At 71.2% G+C, this 18211-nt stretch overlaps 3 protein-coding genes across 3 annotated transcripts; 1 reads left to right on the top strand and 2 right to left on the bottom strand.

The window, feature by feature from the left end:
- Positions 1-1014: 1014 nt before the first annotated feature.
- LOC142595630 (V-type proton ATPase catalytic subunit A-like) lies at positions 1015-13090 on the bottom strand. The gene is made up of 14 exons (XM_075724346.1): positions 13009-13090; positions 12708-12836; positions 10311-10525; positions 10031-10168; positions 8195-8346; positions 6813-6975; positions 6079-6187; positions 4983-5105; positions 4752-4866; positions 4598-4661; positions 4320-4523; positions 2844-2938; positions 1199-1370; positions 1015-1107 (listed from the first exon to the last, which is right to left on the bottom strand). The coding sequence occupies exons 1-14, from the start codon at positions 13088-13090 to the stop codon at positions 1015-1017; spliced, it is 1854 nt and encodes a 617-aa protein (XP_075580461.1).
- A 760-nt stretch (positions 13091-13850) lies between these two features.
- Positions 13851-14794, bottom strand: PFDN2 (prefoldin subunit 2). Its single transcript, XM_075724394.1, has 4 exons — positions 14729-14794; positions 14495-14583; positions 14287-14410; positions 13851-14038 (listed from the first exon to the last, which is right to left on the bottom strand). Exons 1-4 carry the CDS (start codon positions 14792-14794, stop codon positions 13859-13861), a joined length of 459 nt encoding a protein of 152 aa, XP_075580509.1. The 3' UTR covers positions 13851-13858.
- A 279-nt stretch (positions 14795-15073) lies between these two features.
- NIT1 (nitrilase 1) lies at positions 15074-18005 on the top strand. The gene is given in 9 exon segments (XM_075724593.1): positions 15074-15090; positions 16226-16315; positions 16430-16505; positions 16507-16563; positions 16565-16692; positions 16819-16922; positions 17007-17140; positions 17306-17431; positions 17727-18005. Coding segments are annotated over 9 exon segments (1011 nt in total).
- Positions 18006-18211: the final 206 nt, after the last annotated feature.

Raw genomic sequence — 18211 nt, 5'->3', positions numbered from 1 at the left:
GTGTCCCACCCAGGGGGGTCACGGTCACCCCTGTGTCCCACCCAGGGGGTCCCTGTCACCCCAATGTCCCACCCAGGGGGGGTCATTGTCACCCCCATGTCCCACCTAGGGTGTCCCTGTCATCCCTGTGTCCCTGTCCCACCCCGGGGGTCCCTGTCACCCCTGTGTCCCTGCCCCACCCAGGGGGTCCCCATCACCCCCATGTCCCACCCAGGGTGTCCCTGTCACCCCCGTGTCCCACCCAGGGGGTCCCTGTCACCCCTGTGTCCCTGCCCCACCCAGGGTGTCCCTGTCACCCCTGTGTCCCACCCAGGGGGGGGTCATTGTCACCCCCGTGTCCCACCCCGGGGGTCCCTGTCACCCCCATGTCCCACCCGGGGGGTCACTGTCACCCCCATGTCCCACCCAGGGGGTTCCTGTCACCCCCGTGTCCCACCTGGGGGTCACCGTCACCCCCGTGTCCCACCCCGGGGGGTCCCTGTCACCCCCGTGTCCCACCCCGGTGGGGTCATTGTCACCCCCGTGTCCCACCCAGGGGGTCCCTGTCACCCCACTGTCCCACCCGGGGGGTCCCTGTCACCCCCATGTCCCACCCAGGGGGTCCCGTCACCCCCATGTCCCCCCCCCCGCAGGCAGCTCGTCCCCTCTGCCCCGCGCTGGGGTCCCCCCCCCTGTGCCCCGAACCCACCGGGGGCTTCTCACCGGGGGGGCAGCTCAACCCCAAAACCTCCGCCCCAACCCCCCAGCCTCCTCCCGGGCCCCGTAAGGCGCTGCCCCCCGCCCCCCGCCCCCCCCCCCCGGGCTTTTGAGCAGGAAAGGGACCCCCCGCGCCCCCCTCCCGGGCAAGGGTCCAGTGCCAGCACCCACGGGGGGGGAACCGGACGCTCCCACCCGCCGCGGGGGAAACCACGCCTGGAGGCCGAGCGCCGCCTCGGGCCCTTTATTGGGGGGGGGGGAGCCCCAGGGGAGCCCCCCCACCCCATCCCATCCCCCCCCCCCTTTTCCTGCCCCCCCTCAGTCCCCCAGGTTGCGGAAAGCCGCCTGCATCTCCTCGTTGAGCTGGGCGAAGGCCGCCGTGATGTTGGCTTCGCCGTCCTTCACCGGGTCCTGGGGACACACGGGACAGGGTGGCATCGCCCCCCGCCCCGAACCCCACAGCGGGGGGGTGGGGGGGGGTGGGAGCCCCCCCGACGCCCACCTTGAACTTCATGGCGCTCAGCTTGTAGAGGATGTCCCCCAGGCTCTCGCGGATGGTGGCCCAGGTGACGCGGCGCTCGCCCGGCGCGGTGGCCTCCACGGCGTGCCGGGCCAGCTCGTAGAAGGTCACCATGTTGTGGAGCATCCCCACCGTCTTGTAGAAGGGGCAGAACCTGGGGGGGGGGCCGGGGGGGGTCAGGGCGGGGGGCTGGGGGGTGCGGGGGGGGTGGGGAGCTGCTGCTGCGGAGGAGGAGGAGTAGGGGGCTGGGGGTGCAGGGGTACCTGTCATAGGAGTAGGGGGCTGGGGGTGCAGGGGGGTGCGGGGGGTGCAGGGGTACCTGTCATAGGAGTAGGGGGCTGGGGGTGCAGGGGGGTGCGGGGGGGTGTGGGGGCTGCGGGGGGGTGCAGGGGGGTGCGGGGGGTGCGGGGGTACCTGTCGTAGGAGGAGTAGGGGGCTGGGGGTGCAGGGGTACCTGTCATAGGAGTAGGGGGCTGGGGGTGCAGGGGGGTGCGGGGGGGTGTGGGGGCTGCGGGGGGGTGCAGGGGGGTGCGGGGGGTGCGGGGGGTACCTGTCGTAGGAGGAGTAGGGGGCTGGGGGTGCAGGGGTACCTGTCATAGGAGTAGGGGGCTGGGGGTGCAGGGGGGTGTGGGGGGTGCGGGGGGTGCGGGGGTACCTGTCGTAGGAGGAGTAGGGGGCTGGGGGTGCAGGGGGGTGCGGGGGTACCTGTCATAGGAGGAGTAGGGGGCTGGGGGTGCAGGGGGGGCTAGGGGGGTGCAGGGGTGCAGGGGGTGCGGGGGGTACCTGTCATAGGAGGACTAGGGGGCTGGGGGTGCAGGGGGGCTAGGGGGGTGCAGGGGGGTGCAGGGGTGCAGGGGGTGCGGGGGGTACCTGTCATAGGAGGAGTAGGGGGCTGGGGGTGCAGGGGGTGCGGGGGGTGCAGGGGGGCTTCAGGGGGGTGCAGGGCGTGCGGGGGTACCTGTCATAGGGGGAGTAGGGGGCTGGGGGTGCAGGGGCTGCAGTGGGGTGCAGGGGGGCTGTGGGGGGTGCGGGGGGGTGCAGGGGGGTGCAGGGGGTGTGGGGGTACCTGTCGTAGGAGGAGTAGGGGGCTGTGGGGGGTGTGGGGGGTGCAGGGTACCTGTCGTAGGAGGAGTAGGGGGCTGTGGGGGGTGCGGGGGGTGCGGGGTACCTGTCGTAGGAGGAGTAGGGGGCTGTGGGGGGTGCGGGGGGTGCGGGGTACCTGTCGTAGGAGGAGTAGGGGGCTGGGGGGGTGCAGGGGGGTGCGGGGTACCTGTCGTAGGAGGAGTAGGGGGCTGTGGGGGGTGCGGGGGGTGCGGGGTACCTGTCGTAGGAGGAGTAGGGGGCTGTGGGGGGTGCGGGGGGTGCGGGGTACCTGTCGTAGGAGGAGTAGGGGGCTGTGGGGGGTGCGGGGGGTGCGGGGTACCTGTCGTAGGAGGAGTAGGGGGCTGTGGGGGGTGCGGGGGGTGCGGGGTACCTGTCGTAGGAGGAGTAGGGGGCTGTGGGGGGTGCGGGGGGTGCAGGGTACCTGTCGTAGGAGGAGTAGGGGGCTGTGGGGGGTGCGGGGGGTGCGGGGTACCTGTCGTAGGAGGAGTAGGGGGCTGTGGGGGGTGCAGGGGGTGCGGGGTACCTGTCGTAGGAGGAGTAGCCGTTCTGCTGGAGGAAGTCGTCCTTGAGGAGCTTGGCCACCTCCAGTGTCACCTTGTCGGCCTCGGCGAGGGACGCCTGCGGGGGGACAGGTCTGGGGTCCCCGTCCCCTGTCCCCGTCCCCCTCCCCATCTCATCCCATACCCTGTGTCCCCATCCTATCATGTCCCCGTCCCCATCCATCCCATCCCCATCCCATATCCCCATGCCCACCCCAATTCCATCCATACCCCCCATCCCATCCCCATATCCCCATCCCATATCCCAGATCCCCATCCCATCCCCATATCCCTATCCCATATCCCCATCCCATATCCCATAGCCCCATCCTTGTCTTCATCCCCACCCCAATTCCATCCTGTACCCTACATCCCGCCCCCATATCCCATAACCCCACCCTCATCCCCACCCAAGTTCCATCCTGTATCCCCCATCCCCATATCCCATATCCCATATTCCCATCCCATATCCTGTATCCCCACTCTCATCCCCATCCCCCCCAATTCCATCCCATATCCCCCATCCCCATCCCCACCCCCGATACCCCATATCCAATATCCCATCCCCACACCTCATATCCTATCTCCATATCCCATCCCCATACCCCATATCCCATACACCATATCCCATCCCATCCCCCTACCCCATATCCCATATCCCCCCCTCATCCCCATACCCCACCCCAATTCCATCCCATATCCTCCATCCCCATCCCCACACCCCATATCCCATCCCCCTACTCCATACCCCATATCCCATCCCCATATCCCATCCCTATACCCCATATCCCATCCCCATATCCCATCCCTATACCCCACACCCCATATCCCATCCCCATACCCCATACCCCATCCCCACACTCCATACCCCATCCCCACACCCCATACCCCATATCCCATCCCCATATCCCATCCCTATACCCCACACCCCATATCCCATCCCCACACCCCATATCCCATCCCCATCCCCCATACCCCATCCCCACACCCCATATCCCATCCCCACACCCCATATCCCATCCCATCCCCATACCCCATATCCCATCCCCATACCCCATCCCCACACCCCATATCCCATCCCCACACCCCATATCCCATCCCATCCCCATACCCCATATCCCATCCCCATACCCCATCCCCACACCCCATATCCCATCCCCACACCCCATATCCCATCCCCACACCCCATATCCCATCCCCATACCCCATATCCCATCCCATACCCGTACCCCATATCTGATCCCCATATCCCATATCCCATCCCCACACCCCATACCCCATCCCCATACCCCATACCCCATCCCCACACCCCATATCCCATCTCCATATCCCACACCCCATATCCCATCCCATCCCCATACCCCATATCTGATCCCCATATCCCATCCCCATATCCCACCCCCATACCCCATCCCCACACCCCATATCCCCCCCCATCCCCACCCCCCATCCCGCCCCACCTTGCCGACCAGCTGGACGATCTCCGCCAGCTCCTCCTCCTCCTGCAGGATCTCCCGGGCCCGGCTGCGCAGGGCGGGGAACTCGGGGTGCAGCCCCTCGTAGTGGGGCTCCAGCGCCCGCAGGTACCGGCTGTAGCTGATCAGCCAGTTCACCGAGGGGAAATGCTTGCGCTGCGCCAGCTTCTTGTCCAGCCCCCAAAACACCTGGGCGGGGGGACACAGCGGGTGGCTCGGGGGGCTCCGCGCCGCGCCGGGGGTCCCCCGCACGCCCCGCTCACCTGCACGATGCCCAGCGTGGCCGAGGTGACGGGGTCCGAGAAATCCCCTCCCGGCGGGGACACGCTGCGGGGGATGGCAGGCGGGGGGCTCGGCGGGGTGGCCAGGGCGGGGGTCCCCGGTCCTGCGCCCCCCCCGCCGGCCCCCCGCACTCACGCCCCGACGATGCTGACGCTGCCCTCGCGGGCTGGCGAGCCCAGGCAGCGCGCTCGCCCCGCGCGCTCGTAGAAGGAGGCCAGGCGAGCGCCCAGGTACGCCGGGTAGCCGCTGTCTGCGGGGAGCGCGGCCTCAGCGGGGCGGCCGGAGCCCCTCACCGCAGCCTCGGGGCTGGCGGAGGGGGCGAGGGGTCCCCCCGCCCCCAAATCCCTCCCCGGCACCGGCACTCACCCGCCGGCATCTCGGCCAAGCGCCCCGAAATCTCCCGCAGCGCCTCGGCCCAGCGGGAGGTGGAGTCGGCCATCATGCTGGCGTGGTAGCCCATGTCGCGGAAATACTCGGAGAGCGTGATGCCTGCGCCGGCGGCACGCGGCTCGCACGCTCGACGCAGCCTTCGCACGCTCCGTGCGTGCTCTGGCGAGCTCACGGCCACCCGTCCCTGCACGCGCCGTGCACGCTCACAAGCACCGTGCACGCTCACACGCTCCGTGCACGCTCACAAGCGCCGTGCACACTCACACGCGCCGTGCACGCTCACGCGCGCCACGCACGCTCACGCGCGCCACGCACGCTCACAAGCGCCACGCACGCTCACAAGCGCCGTGCACGCTCACACGCGCCGTGCACGCTCACACGCACCATGCACGCTCACAAGCACCGTGCACGCTCACACGCACCGTGCACACTCACAAGCGCCGTGCACACTCACACGCGCCGTGCACGCTCACGCGCGCCACGCACGCTCACACGCGCCACGCATGCTCACAAGCGCCATGCACGCTCACACGTTCTGTGCACGCTCACAAGCGCCATGCACGCTCACAATCACCGTGCACGCTCACAAGCACCGTGCACGCTCACACGCACCGTGCACACTCACAAGCGCCGTGCACACTCACACGCGCCGTGCATGCTCACAAGTGCCGTGCACGCTCACACGCGCCACGCACACTCACAAGCGCCGTGCACGCTCACAAGCGCCATGCACGCTCACACGCACCATGCACGCTCACATGCGCCGTGCACGCTCACAAGCGCCGTGCACACTCACGCACGCCGTGCACGCTCACATGCGCCGTGCACACTCACACGCACCATGCACGCTCACAAGCGCCGTGCACGCTCACACGCTCCGTGCACGCTCACAAGCGCCGTGCACACTCACACGCGCCGTGCACGCTCACGCGCGCCACGCACGCTCACGCGCGCCACGCACGCTCACAAGCGCCACGCACGCTCACGCGCGCCACGCACGCTCACACGCGCCGTGCACGCTCACGTGCGCCACGCGTACCACCCCAGGCCGTCGCGGCGGCCCCCGACCCACCGGTGTAGATGGAGGCTTCGCGGGCGGCCACCGGCATGTTGGAGGTGTTGGCCACCAGCGTCGTCCGCTTCATGATGGTCTCCGTCCTCCCGTCCACCTCCATGGTGAGCTGGGGACGGCGGCACCGTCACCACCTGGCCACCATCACCGCCTGGCCACCGTCCCCACCTGGCCACAGTCACTGCCTGGCCACCGTCCCCACCTGGTCACCGTCCCCACCTGGCCACCATCACCACCTGGCCACCATCACCACCTCGCCACCGTCCCCGCCTGGCCACCATCACCACCTGGCCACTGTCCCCACCTGGCCACCATCACCACCTGGCCACCGTCACCGCCTGGCCACCATCACCACCTGGCCACCATCACCACCTCGCCACTGTCCCCGCCTGGCCACCGTCCCCGCCTGGTCACCATCCCCGCCTGGCCACCATCACCGCCTGGCCACCGTCCCCACCTGGCCACCGTCCCCACCTGGCCACCATCACCACCTGGCCACCATCACCACCTCGCCACCGTCCCACCTGGCCACCATCACCACCTCGCCACCGTCCCCACCTGGCCACCATCACCACCTGGCCACCGTCCCCACCTGGCCACCATCAGCGCCTGGCCACCATCACCACCTGGCCACCATCACCACCTGGCTGCCTTCACCACCTGGCCACCGTCCCCGCCTGGCCACCGTGCCCGCGGTGCCCAGCTGGCCGTGCCGCCGCGCCGCCCGTCCCCACCTCGGGGAAGTCCCGCAGGACCTCGGACATCTCGTTGCCGCGCTCGCCGCAGCCCACGTAGACGATGACGTCGCTGTTGGAGTACTTGGACAGGGACTGGGAGATGACGGTTTTGCCGCAGCCGAAGGCGCCCGGGATGGCCGTGGTGCCGCCCTGCACGCACCTGGGGACGGGGACGGGGACGGGGACGCGCGGCGACGGCGGAGAGCAGCGGCTGCAGTGCCCCGACACCGCCCCGCGACGTCCCCGCGGAGGCGGGGGGACCCCCATCCCCATCCCTGCCCCTCCTGGGAGCGTCTGGAGCGAGCGTCACCCCCCCGGTGACACCCACAGCCACCCCCTTCTCCCCCAGCAGGACTGTCCCCACCCCTGTCCCTGTCCCTCTTCCCAGCCCCAACACCATCCCTGTCCCCGTCCCCCATCCTTGTCCCCCATCTCTGTCCCTTATTCCCTCCCATCTCCAGCCTCTTCCCCCCTCCCTGTCCCCCATTGCCATCCCCTGTCCCCATCCCTGTCCCCGTCCCTCATCCTTGTCCCCCATCCCTGTCCCTTATTCCCTCCCAACTCCAGCCTCTTCCCCCCTCCCTGTCCCCCATTGCCATCCCCTGTCCCCACCCCTGTCCTCATCCCCTCTCCCTGTCCCCCATTGTCACCCCCTGCCCCATCCCTGTCCCTGTCCCCCATTGCCATCCCCTGTCCCCATCCCTGTCCCCATCCCTGTCCCCATCCCTGTCCCTGTCCCCCATTGTCACCCCCTGCCCCATCCCTGTCCCTGTCCCCCATTGTCACCCCCTGTCCCCATCCCTGTCCCTGGTCCCCATCCCCACCCCTGCCCCCCTTTGCCATCCCCTGTCCCCACCCCTCTCCCTGTCCCCCATTGCCACCCCCTGTCCCCACCCCTCTCCCTGTCCCCCATTGTCACCCCCTGTCCCCATCCCTGTCCCTGGTCCCCATTGTCACCCCCTGTCCCCATCCCTGTCCCCATCCCTGTCCCTGGTCCCCATTGTCACCCCCTGTCCCCATCCCTGTCCCCATCCCTGTCCCTGGTCCCCATTGTCACCTCCTGTCCCCATCCCCTGTCCCTGTCCCCATCCCCACCCCTGTCCCCATCCCCTGTCCCCATCCCCTGTCCCCATCCCTGTCCCTGTCCCCATCCCCACCCCTGTCCCCAGCCCCCATCGCCAGCTCTATCGCTGTCCCCATCCCTGTCCCCGTCCCCCACCCCTGCACCTTATTCCCACCCCCACCCCTGTCCCCCACCCCCATCCCTGTCCCCATCCCTGTCCCCAGCCCCCACCTCCAGCTCTGTCTCCATCCCCACCCCCGTCCCCATCTCCCCCCCGTGCCCCCCGCCCTGTCCCCGCCCCGCTCCCCGTCCCTACGGGAAGAGGGCGTCCAGCACCCGCTGGCCCGTCAGCAGCGGGTGATTTGCCGGCAGCTTCTCGGCCACGGGCCGGGTCTGTCTCACCGGCCAGACCTGCAGCATGGTCAGCTGCTCCGCGCTGCCCTGGAAGTCCAGCTCCAGCACCACGTCCTGCGGGGACCGGAGGGACCCCGACACCCATCACCCCGACACCCATCACCCCGTCACCCCAACACCCATCACCCCGACACCCATCACCCATCACCCCGACACCCATCACCCCATCACCCATCGCCCTGTCACCCATCACCCCGACACCCATCACCCCATCACCCATCACCCCAACGCCCATCACCCATCACCCCGTCACCCATCATCCTGACACCCATCATCCTGATACCCATCACCCATCACCCATCACCCCGACACCCATCACCCCATCACCCCAACACCCATCACCCCGACACCCATCACCCATCACCCTGACACCCATCACCCCATCACCCATTGCCCTGTCACCTATCACCCCGACACCCATCACCCCATCACCCATCACCCCAACGCCCATCACCCCAACGCCCATCACCCATCACCCCGTCACCCATCATCCTGACACCCATCATCCTGATACCCATCACCCATCACCCATCACCCCGACACCCATCACCCCGACACCCATCTCCCCAAGATCCATCACCCCGACACCCTGACACCCATCACCCTGACACCCATCACCCTGTCACCCATCACCCCATCACCCCAACACCCATCACCCATCACCCCGTCACCCATCACCCCAACACCCATCACCCCATCACCCCGACACCCATCACCCCGACACCCATCACCCATCACCCTGACACCCATCACCCTGTCACCCATCACCCCATCACCCCAACACCCATCACCCATCACCCCCGTCACCCATCACCCCAACACCCATCACCCCATCACCCCGACACCCATCACCCCGACACCCATCACCCATCACCCTGACACCCATCACCCCATCACCCATCACCCATCACCCCGACACCCATCACCCATCACCCCGTCACCCATCATCCTGACACCCATCATCCTGATACCCATCACCCATCACCCATCACCCTGACACCCATCACCCCCGACACCCATCTCCCCAAGACCCATCACCCCGACACCCATCACCCCATCACCCATCACCCCAACACCCATCACCCATCACCCCGTCACACATCACCCCGACACCCATCACCCCATCACCCATCACCCCATCACCCCATCACCCTGACACCCATCACCCCGACACCCATCACCCCGACACCCATCACCCTGACACCCATCACCCCAACACCCATCACCCCAACACCCATCACCCTGACACCCATCACCCTGTCACCCCGTCACCCATCATCCATCACCGTGTCACCCATCACCCCTACACCCATCACCCCGACACCCATCACCCATCACCCCAACACCCATCACCCCAACACCCATCACCCCGTCACCCATCACCCCACCCCCCAACACCCATCACCCCAACACCCATCACCCCATCACCCAACACCCATCACCCCAACACCCATCACCCTGACACCCATCACCCATCACCCCATCACCCAACACCCATCACCCCAACACCCATCACCCCACCCCCCAACACCCATCACCCCAACACCCATCACCCCATCACCCAACACCCATCACCCCAACACCCATCACCCTGACACCCATCACCCATCACCCCATCACCCAACACCCATCACCCCAACACCCATCACCCCACCCCCCAACACCCATCACCCCAACACCCATCACCCCATCACCCATCACCCCACCCCCCGTCACGCTGCCACCCGTCCCCCGTTACCGAGACGCTGTAGTGCCCGGGGGGTGCGACGTAGGTGACGGTGCCCCGGCTGCGGGGGGGCACCATGATCTTGTGCCGGATGAGCGAGTTCTCCATCACCGTCCCGTAGACGTCACCGCCGGTGACGTGGCTCCCCACCTGCCGGGGGTGGCCGTGAGGACGCGGGACCCCGACGAGGACGGGCCGCATCCCCTCCGGGGGTGCGGGGAGACGGGGTGTCCCCGCGTCCCCAGGAGGCGCGTGGGGTCGGGGGCGTCCCCGTGGCGGGGGTCCCGCTCACCCGCACGTCCTTGCTGGGGGCGAAGTCCCAGGTGAGGTGGCGGGGCAGCGCGGGGACGTTGGTGCCCCGCGGGATGTAGATGCTGCGGGTGAGCTGGGCGATGTCGCGCAGCGGGCGCTGGATCCCGTCGAAGATGGAGCCCAGGATGCCCGGGCCCAGCTCCACCGAGAGCGGCTTCCCCGTGCGCAGCACCGGGTCCCCCACCCGCACCCCCGCTGCCCCCGCGCTCAGGAAAGGCCAGCGAGGAGGCGGGGAGGGGGCGCGATGGGGGGGAGCGGAGGGGCAGGAAAAGGTGGGGGACAGGGCAGGATGGGGGGGCAGGGAGGGGCTGGGGAGCTGGGGGGGACGGGGCAGGATGGGGGGGCAGGGAGGGGATGGGGGGGCTGGGGCAGGATGGCAGGGAGGGGCTGGGGAGCTGGGGGGGACGGGGCAGGATGGGGGGGCAGGGAGGGGATGGGGGGGCTGGGGGTGGATGGGGGGGCAGGGAGGGGATGGGGGGCTGGGGGGGACGGGGCAGGATGGGGGGGCGGGGAGGGGCTGGGGGGGCTGGGGGTGGATGGGGGGGCAGGGAGGGGCTGGGGGGGCTGGGGCAGGATGGGGGGGACAGGGAGGGGCTGGGGGGCGGGGGGGACAGGGCAGGATGGGGGGGCAGGGAGGGGCTGGGGGGGTTGGGGCAGGATGGGGGGGCAGGGAGGGGCTGGGGGGGCTGGGGGTGGATGGGGGGGACAGGGAGGGGACGGGGGGGCTGGGGCAGGATGGGGGGGACAGGGAGGGGCTGGGGAGCTGGGGGGGACAGGGCAGGATGGGGAGACAGGGAAGGGATGGGGGGCTGGGGGAGGATGGGGGGGCAGGGAGGGGCTGGGGAGCTGGGGGGGACGGGGCAGGATGGGGGGGCAGGGAGGGGATGGGGGGCTGGGGCAGGATGGGGGGGCAGGGAGGGGCTGGGGGGCTGGGGGGGACGGGGCAGGATGGGGGGGCAGGGAGGGGCTGGGGAGCTGGGGGGGACGGGGCAGGATGGGGGGGACAGGGAGGGGATGGGGGGCTGGGGGAGGATGGGGGGGCAGGGAGGGGCTGGGGAGCTGGGGGGGACGGGGCAGGATGGGGGGGCAGGGAGGGGATGGGGGGCTGGGGGAGGATGGGGGGGCAGGGAGGGGATGGGGAGCTGGGGGGGACGGGGCAGGATGGGGGGGCAGGGAGGGGATGGGGGGCTGGGGGAGGATGGGGGGGCAGGGAGGGGATGGGGGGCTGGGGCAGGATGGAGGGGCAGGGAGGGGCTGGGGGGCTGGGGGGGACGGGGCAGGATGGGGGGCCGGGAGGGGCTGGGGCAGGATGGGGGGACGGGGAGGGGACAGGACAGGGGGGACAGGGCAGGATGGGGGGGCAGGGAGGGGCTGGGGGCTGGGGGGGCTGGGGCATGATGGGGGGGCCAGGGAGGGGACAGGACAGGGGGAATGGGGCAGGATTGGGGGGCAGGGAGGGGCTGGGGGGCTGGGGGGGACGGGGCAGGATGGGGGGGCAGGGAGGGGCTGGGGAGCTGGGGGGGACGGGGCAGGATGGGGGGGACAGGGAGGGGCTGGGGGGGCTGGGGGTGGATGGGGGGGCAGGGAGGGGCTGGGGAGCTGGGGGGGACGGGGCAGGATGGGGGGGCAGGGAGGGGATGGGGGGCTGGGGGAGGATGGGGGGGCAGGGAGGGGGATGGGGGGCTGGGGCAGGATGGAGGGGCAGGGAGGGGCTGGGGGGCTGGGGGGGACGGGGCAGGATGGGGGGCCGGGAGGGGCTGGGGCAGGATGGGGGGACGGGGAGGGGACAGGACAGGGGGGACAGGGCAGGATGGGGGGGCAGGGAGGGGCTGGGGGCTGGGGGGGCTGGGGCATGATGGGGGGGCCAGGGAGGGGACAGGACAGGGGGAATGGGGCAGGATTGGGGGGCAGGGAGGGGCTGGGGGGGCTGGGGGTGGATGGGGGGGCAGGGAGGGGCTGGGGGGCTGGGGGGGATGGGGCAGGATGGGGGGGCAGGGAGGGGCTGGGGGGGCTGGGGCAGGATGGGGGGGGACAGGGAGGACAGGACAAGGGGACAGCAGAGTGGGGGGGGGACAGAAGGCAGGACAGGGCAGGGAGGGGGCCAGGGGAGGAAGGGAAGGGCAGGATGGGGAGGTGGGGGGCACGGGAGGGGACAGGGGAGGGCAGGGGGGGCAGAGAGGGACAGGGGAGGGGGACAAGACAGGGTGGGGGGCACAGGAGGATGGGGGGGACAGAGGGGGACAGGAGGGACAGGGGAGGGGGACAAGACAGGGCGGGGGGCACAGGAGGATGGGGGGACAGAGGGGGACAGGGGAGGGCAGGGGTGGCGGGGGGGGGTCGGGGGGGGCCGGGGGTGGCGAGGGGACAGGCAGGATACAGGTCTCCTCGTAGACCTGGAGCGTGGCCATGTCCCCCTCCAGCCGGATGATCTCCCCCACCAGCTCCGCGTGCCCCACGCGCACCAGCTCGTACATGGCCGCCCCGGCCATGCGGGTGGCCGTCACCACTGCGGGGACACGCCGCCGTCACCCCGAGCCGCCCCCAACCCGCCGGCCCCCCTGCCCTGTCCCCAACCCGCCCCCAACCCCGTCCCTTCTTCCCCGAGCGCTCCCCTGGCCCCGCTCCGGCCCCATTTTGGGGCCAAAAAAGGCCGCTGGCCCCGTCCCCGCTGGCGGTACCGGGCCCGGAGACGCCGTGGACGCAGCCCAGCAGGCTCTCCCGCTCGGCCTCCGCCAGCCGCGGCCCCCCGGCCCCCTCCATGGTGTCCCCTGCCAGCCCCGGTGTCACCGGTCTTATATGGGGCCGGTGGCCACAGGGAACCGGCTGGGCCCGGTGGCGGGTGACGCCGTGCGTGGGGGCTGTGTACAGTCAACAGCGGCCACGTGTCCCCCCCCCCCCGCCACCGCCGCACCCTGGGGTGCCGCGCACCGGCACGCGCCGGCCTCTGCCGCGCTCCGAGCACCGGTGACGGTGACCCCGTCCCACCCCGCTGCCGCCACCGGCTCCCCGTCCCCTCCGGGGTGCGCGTCCCGGGGTCCCCGTGTGCCCCCCCAGGGACCTGCCCCTCCGCCACGTCCCCCGTCCCTGCCTTTCGGGGTGCACGCGCGTGTGCGCACACCCCCCCCCCGACTTTGGGGTCCCCCCTGCAGCGTTGCAGGCGCTGAGGCCGGGGCAGCGGCTCCGGCGCTGGCCGCGATGCCGCAGCTGCCGGCCAGGAGGAGAAAACAGCGGCCAAGGCCGGCCCGGAGCCACCACTGCCCCTCCCAACACCCCCAAAATGCCACCTCCCCCCGCAGAGAGGGGACAGTGGCACCGGGTCACCCCGCGGCGAGCCAAGCTGGGGGGTCCGGCCCCGTTCTGGCGTCCCCCAGGGCCCCCCCCCCAATTCGCTGCCCCCCTCTCCTCACCACCCCCAGCGCCCACGCTCGGCCCGTGACCAAATGAGAAAAAAAAAAAAAAAAAAAAGACATTTATTTAACAAAACCACAACACGCAGGATGCTGAGCAGCGAGGGGGAGGGCGGGGGAGCTAGGAGACCAGGACGCCGGCCGAGCCGCCCTTGGCCCCGGCACCCTCGGCCCCCTCCTTGGGGGGCTGCTTGGGGTCCTCCTCGCCCACCAGCCGGATGTTGTGCTTCTCCCGAAACTCGTTCAGCTCCCGGCCCTTCGCCTGCAGCTGCTGGTTCAGCGTCTCGATGATTTTGCTGATCTGGGGAAAAAAAAAAAGGGGTGGGGAGAGAGGGGGGATCAGGGGGATGTAGCTGGGAGAAGGGCTGGCTCCGGGGGGCTGGGGGGGTCCCGGGGTGCGCGGGGGGTGCCGGGGTACACGGGGGGTGCCCGGGGGGGTCCAGGGGGATACACGGGGGGTGCCCGGGGGGGTGCCGGGGTGCCCGGGGGGTGCCCGGGGGGGTGCCCGGTGTGCCGGGGGGTGCCCGGGGGGTGCCGGCCACCCCTCACCTGCTCCTTGTTGTTCTCCAGGGCCGGCAGCACCTCCTTGACGGTGCGCTCCACCAAGATGCCGCCCACCATGCGGTAGCACTTTCGCGTGGGGTCCACCTCCCGCAGCGTCTCGATGACCAGGCTGGGAGGAAGGGGAGGAAGAGGAGGGTGAGGCGGCGGAGGCCCCGCGGCCCAGACACCCCCCCAGACCCATCCCCCATCCCACCTGTGCTCGTTCAGCTCCAGCTCCAGCTCGGCCGCCTTCGAGGCCAGGCCCCGCTGCTCCTGCCGCAGCCGGTTGAACCGGGCCACCACCTGCGGGGACAGGGAGGGTGACGGGACCCCCCCCCGGTGCCCGAGGCCTCCCCGGGGCACCCCCGCCGCTGCCAGGGCCCACCCGAGCCCCCCCCCCCGGCTCCAGGGCCCCGCCCGGGCCCTCCCGCCGCCCCCTGGCCCGGACCTGCTCCGCCGTCAGCGCCTTCCCCCCGGGCGCTGCCGCCGGCCGCCCCTTCGCGCCGTCCGCCATCTTCCCCCCTCCCGCACCGCGGGCCCCGCCCCTTCCGGCGCCGGCCGGAAACGGGGCGGGGCTCGGCCGGGCGCCATCTTGGTAGAGGGCAGCGGCGCTGCGCGGTGAGGCGGCGCCGGCGCCATCTTTGCTGAGGGCGCGGCGGTGGGGGGACTTTGTCCCTGTCCCCTCGGTGCCGCCGGCGGGGCATGTACGGCCCGGGGGGGCTGGGGGGCGCAGGAGACGATTGGGGTGGTGCGGGGGGGGGATTGGGGCAAAGCGGGCGATGGGGGGGGGCTGATGGGGCCTGGGGGCAGGTGCGGGGCTGAGGTGGGGCGGAGCTGGGGGAGAAGGGGGGTGCTGGGGGCGGTTTGGGGGTGCTGGGGGCGGTTTGGGGTGCTGGGGGCGGTTTGGGGGTGCTGGGGGCAGTTGGGGTCTGACCTGGGGCAGAGCTGGGCGTGGTTTTGGGGGGTGCTGGGGCAGTTTGGGGGTGCTGGGGCAGTTGGGGTCTGACCTGGGGCAGAGCTGGGGGTGGTTTGGGGGGGTACTGAGGTGGTTTGGGGGGTGCTGGGGCAGGTGGGGTCTGACCTGGGGCAGAGCTGGGGGTGGTTTGGGGGTTCCTGGGGCAGTTTGGGGGTGCTGGGGCAGTTGGGGTCTGACCTGGGGCAGAGCTGGGGGCAGTCTGGGGGTGCTGGGGTAGTTGGGGTCTGATCTGGGGCAGAGCTGGGGGCGGTTCGGGGGGTGCTGGGCAGTTTGGGGGTGCTGGGGCAGGTGGGGTCTGACCTGGGGCAGAGCTGGGCGTGGTTTGGGGGTTCCTGGGGCAGTTTGGGGGTGGTGGGGCAGTTGGGGTCTGAACTGGGGCAGAGCTGGGGGTGGTTTGGGGGTTCCTGGGGCAGTCTGGGGGTGCTGGGGTAGTTGGGGTCTGACCTGGGGCAGACCTGGGGGTGCTGGGGCAGTTGGGGTCTGATCTGGGGCAGAGCTGGGGGCGGTTCGGGGGGTGCTGGGGGCAGTTTAGGGGTGCTGGGGCAGTTTGGGGGTGCTGGGGCAGGTGGGGTCTGACCTGGGGCAGAGCTGGGTGTGGTTTGGGGGGTGCTGGGGGCAGTTTGGGGGTGCTGGGGCAGGTGGGGTCTGACCTGGGGCAGAGCTGGGTGTGGTTTGGGGGGTGCTGGGGGCAGTTTGGGGGTGCTGGGGCAGTTGGGGTCTGACCTGGGGCAGAGCTGGGTGTGGTTTGGGGGGTGCTGGGGGCAGTTTGGGGGTGCTGGGGGCAGTTGGGGTCTGACGTGGGCACTGCAGGAGGGGGCTGGCCGGTGAGAGCCACCCACGGGCCCCTGCGCGGGGGCCAGTGCCGTCCCCTTGGCCATGGGTGCCCCGGGGCCGTGTCCCCCGCCAGCACAGGGACCAGGCAGCAGCCGTGACCCCCCCCTCCCCACCCCGGGGTCCCCCCTGCCCCAGGCTGAGAGCGCTGCCCCAGACCCCGCTGCGCCGCCTGCTCCCGGCCCCACCCGTGCACCCCGAGACACCGGCACGGCTCCCGTACCCCGGGCAGGTACCCCACGCACACGGGGGGGTGACCCGTGCCGGCCCGGGGGGGGCTGCCGCGGTCCCGGGGGGGGCTGCCGCGGTCCCTGGGGGGCTGACGTCCGCGCCGTGCTGCAGCTCCCCGCGCCCACCCCGCGCCATGGCGGGTCCCCCGGGGCTGAAGCCGCTGGTGGCCGTGGGCCAGGTCACCTCCCACGCCCGACAAGGAGCTGAACTTCGCCGCCTGCGCCGGGCTGGTGCGGGAGGCGGCCGGGTCGCGGCGCTTGCCTCGTCTTCCTCCCCGAGGGCTTCGACTACATCGGCTCTGACGCGGCGCAGACCCTCAGCCTGGCCGAGGGGCTGGACGGGGACCTCATGGGACGCTACGCCGAGCTGGCCAGGTACCGACGGCGACCCCGCCGCGCTCATCCCGCAGAGCCGGGCTGGCGGAGCCGGAGCCGCGGGTGCCGGCTGCGGGATCCCCGTCCCCGGCAGAGCCGGGGTGACCCCGGGGTCCCTCTCCCCAGGGACTGCGGCGTGTGGCTGTCGCTGGGCGGCTTCCATGAGCGCGGCCGGGACTGGCCGACCACGCGGCGCATCTACAACTGCCACGCGCTGCTGGACCCCGCAGGTGAGAGCCCCCGGCCCTGCCCCGCTACCCGGGGGTCCCCGGCCCCCGCGGATGCGTCCCCCCCTCGCACCCTCCTGTCCCCAGGTCGCCTCGCGGCCGCCTACAGAAAGACCCACCTGTGCGACGTGGAGCTGGAGGGACGCGTGGCCATGAAGGAGAGCAGCTTCACCAACCCCGGCACCGAGATCGTGGCCCCGGTCAGCACGCCGGCGGGGAAGGTAGGGGGTGGACGGGCGCCTCTGGGGACCCTCGGGGTCCCCGCGGGGCGAGGGGCTCCCCTGGCTCCGGCACTGCGTCCCCTCCACTGTGCCCTACCCTCTGCCCGGAGTCCCCCGGGGCCGGGCACGGGGTGCTGGCTGACGTCCCCTCCTCATCCCCGGCAGCTCGGCCTCTCCATCTGCTACGACCTGCGCTTCCCCGAGATCTCGCTGGCGCTGCGGCGTGCCGGCGCCGAGATCCTCACCTACCCCTCGGCCTTCACCGTCCCCACGGGCTCGGCGCACTGGGAGGTGAGCTCAGCCCCGGCAGCTCCAGCCTCTCCCGCTGCCGCTCGTCCCTCGTCCCCCCATGGGGCTGGGGACGCCCCGGGGGCTGTCGGATGGGGGGCTGAGCGCTCACCCCGATCCTCTCCGGCAGCAAGGACAAATCCTGAGCCAAGCGGGGCAAATTTAAGATAAAAAACCGCTTTTTTGGGGTATTTAAGGGGCAGGCGGCACAGCCACCCACCCAAACCCGTTGTCTGCCCCCTGCCCCGCGCCGGGGGCTGCGGTTTGGCAGCGCTGGCAGCACCGCGGCCCCCGGCAGGTGCTGCTGCGGGCCCGGGCCATCGAGAGCCAGTGCTACGTGGTGGCAGCCGCCCAGACCGGGAAGAACCACGAGCGCCGGACGTCCTACGGCCACGCGCTGGTGGTAGACCCCTGGGGCGCCGTGGTGGCCCAGTGCCGCGAGGGACCCGGGCTCTGCTACGCCGAGATCGACCTCGACTACCTGCACCGCGTCCGCCGGGAGATCCCGGTGCACAGCCACCGCCGGCCCGATCTCTACGGCACCGTGGCAGCTGCGGGGCTGGCGCCGGCGCCGTGAGCCCCCCTCCCCGGTACGGTAAAATCCAGAGCAGGGCCACGTCCGCTCTGTTTCGGACCGCTTCCCCCCAAAATGCGGCAGCAAAACGCGCTCAGGGCTCCCCGTGCCGCAGCCGGGAGGGGGTCCTGTGTCCCCCCCCCCCGAGCCCCTGCAGTGCTGGGGGGGCCGGGGTCCGCCCCGGCAGGGGTGGAAGGAAGGAGCCAGGC

Source organism: Pelecanus crispus, chromosome 22 (genome assembly GCF_030463565.1).
Source record: "Pelecanus crispus isolate bPelCri1 chromosome 22, bPelCri1.pri, whole genome shotgun sequence".
In the NCBI taxonomy this organism is placed as follows: domain Eukaryota; kingdom Metazoa; phylum Chordata; class Aves; order Pelecaniformes; family Pelecanidae; genus Pelecanus; species Pelecanus crispus.
Note: the sequence above shows the minus strand (reverse complement) of the source record. Positions and strands in the feature narration are given on the sequence as shown.

Coding starts and splice junctions, on each gene's coding strand:
- LOC142595630 (XM_075724346.1), bottom strand. CDS start 13,090: ATGGAGGGGGCCGGGGGGCCGCGGCTGGCGGAGGCCGAGCGGGAGAGC. Junction 10,526..12,707: donor CCAGGTCTACGAGGAGACCT/GTATCCTGCCTG, acceptor GCGCGGGGGCAG/CGGGGGTGCGGGTGGGGGAC. Junction 4,524..4,597: donor CCACGCTGGGCATCGTGCAG/GTGAGCGGGGCG, acceptor CCCCCCGCCCAG/GTGTTTTGGGGGCTGGACAA.
- PFDN2 (XM_075724394.1), bottom strand. CDS start 14,794: ATGGCGGACGGCGCGAAGGGGCGGCCGGCGGCAGCGCCCGGGGGGAAG. Junction 14,411..14,494: donor CTGGAGCTGAACGAGCACAG/GTGGGATGGGGG, acceptor CCTTCCTCCCAG/CCTGGTCATCGAGACGCTGC. Junction 14,039..14,286: donor TGGAGAACAACAAGGAGCAG/GTGAGGGGTGGC, acceptor TTTTTTCCCCAG/ATCAGCAAAATCATCGAGAC.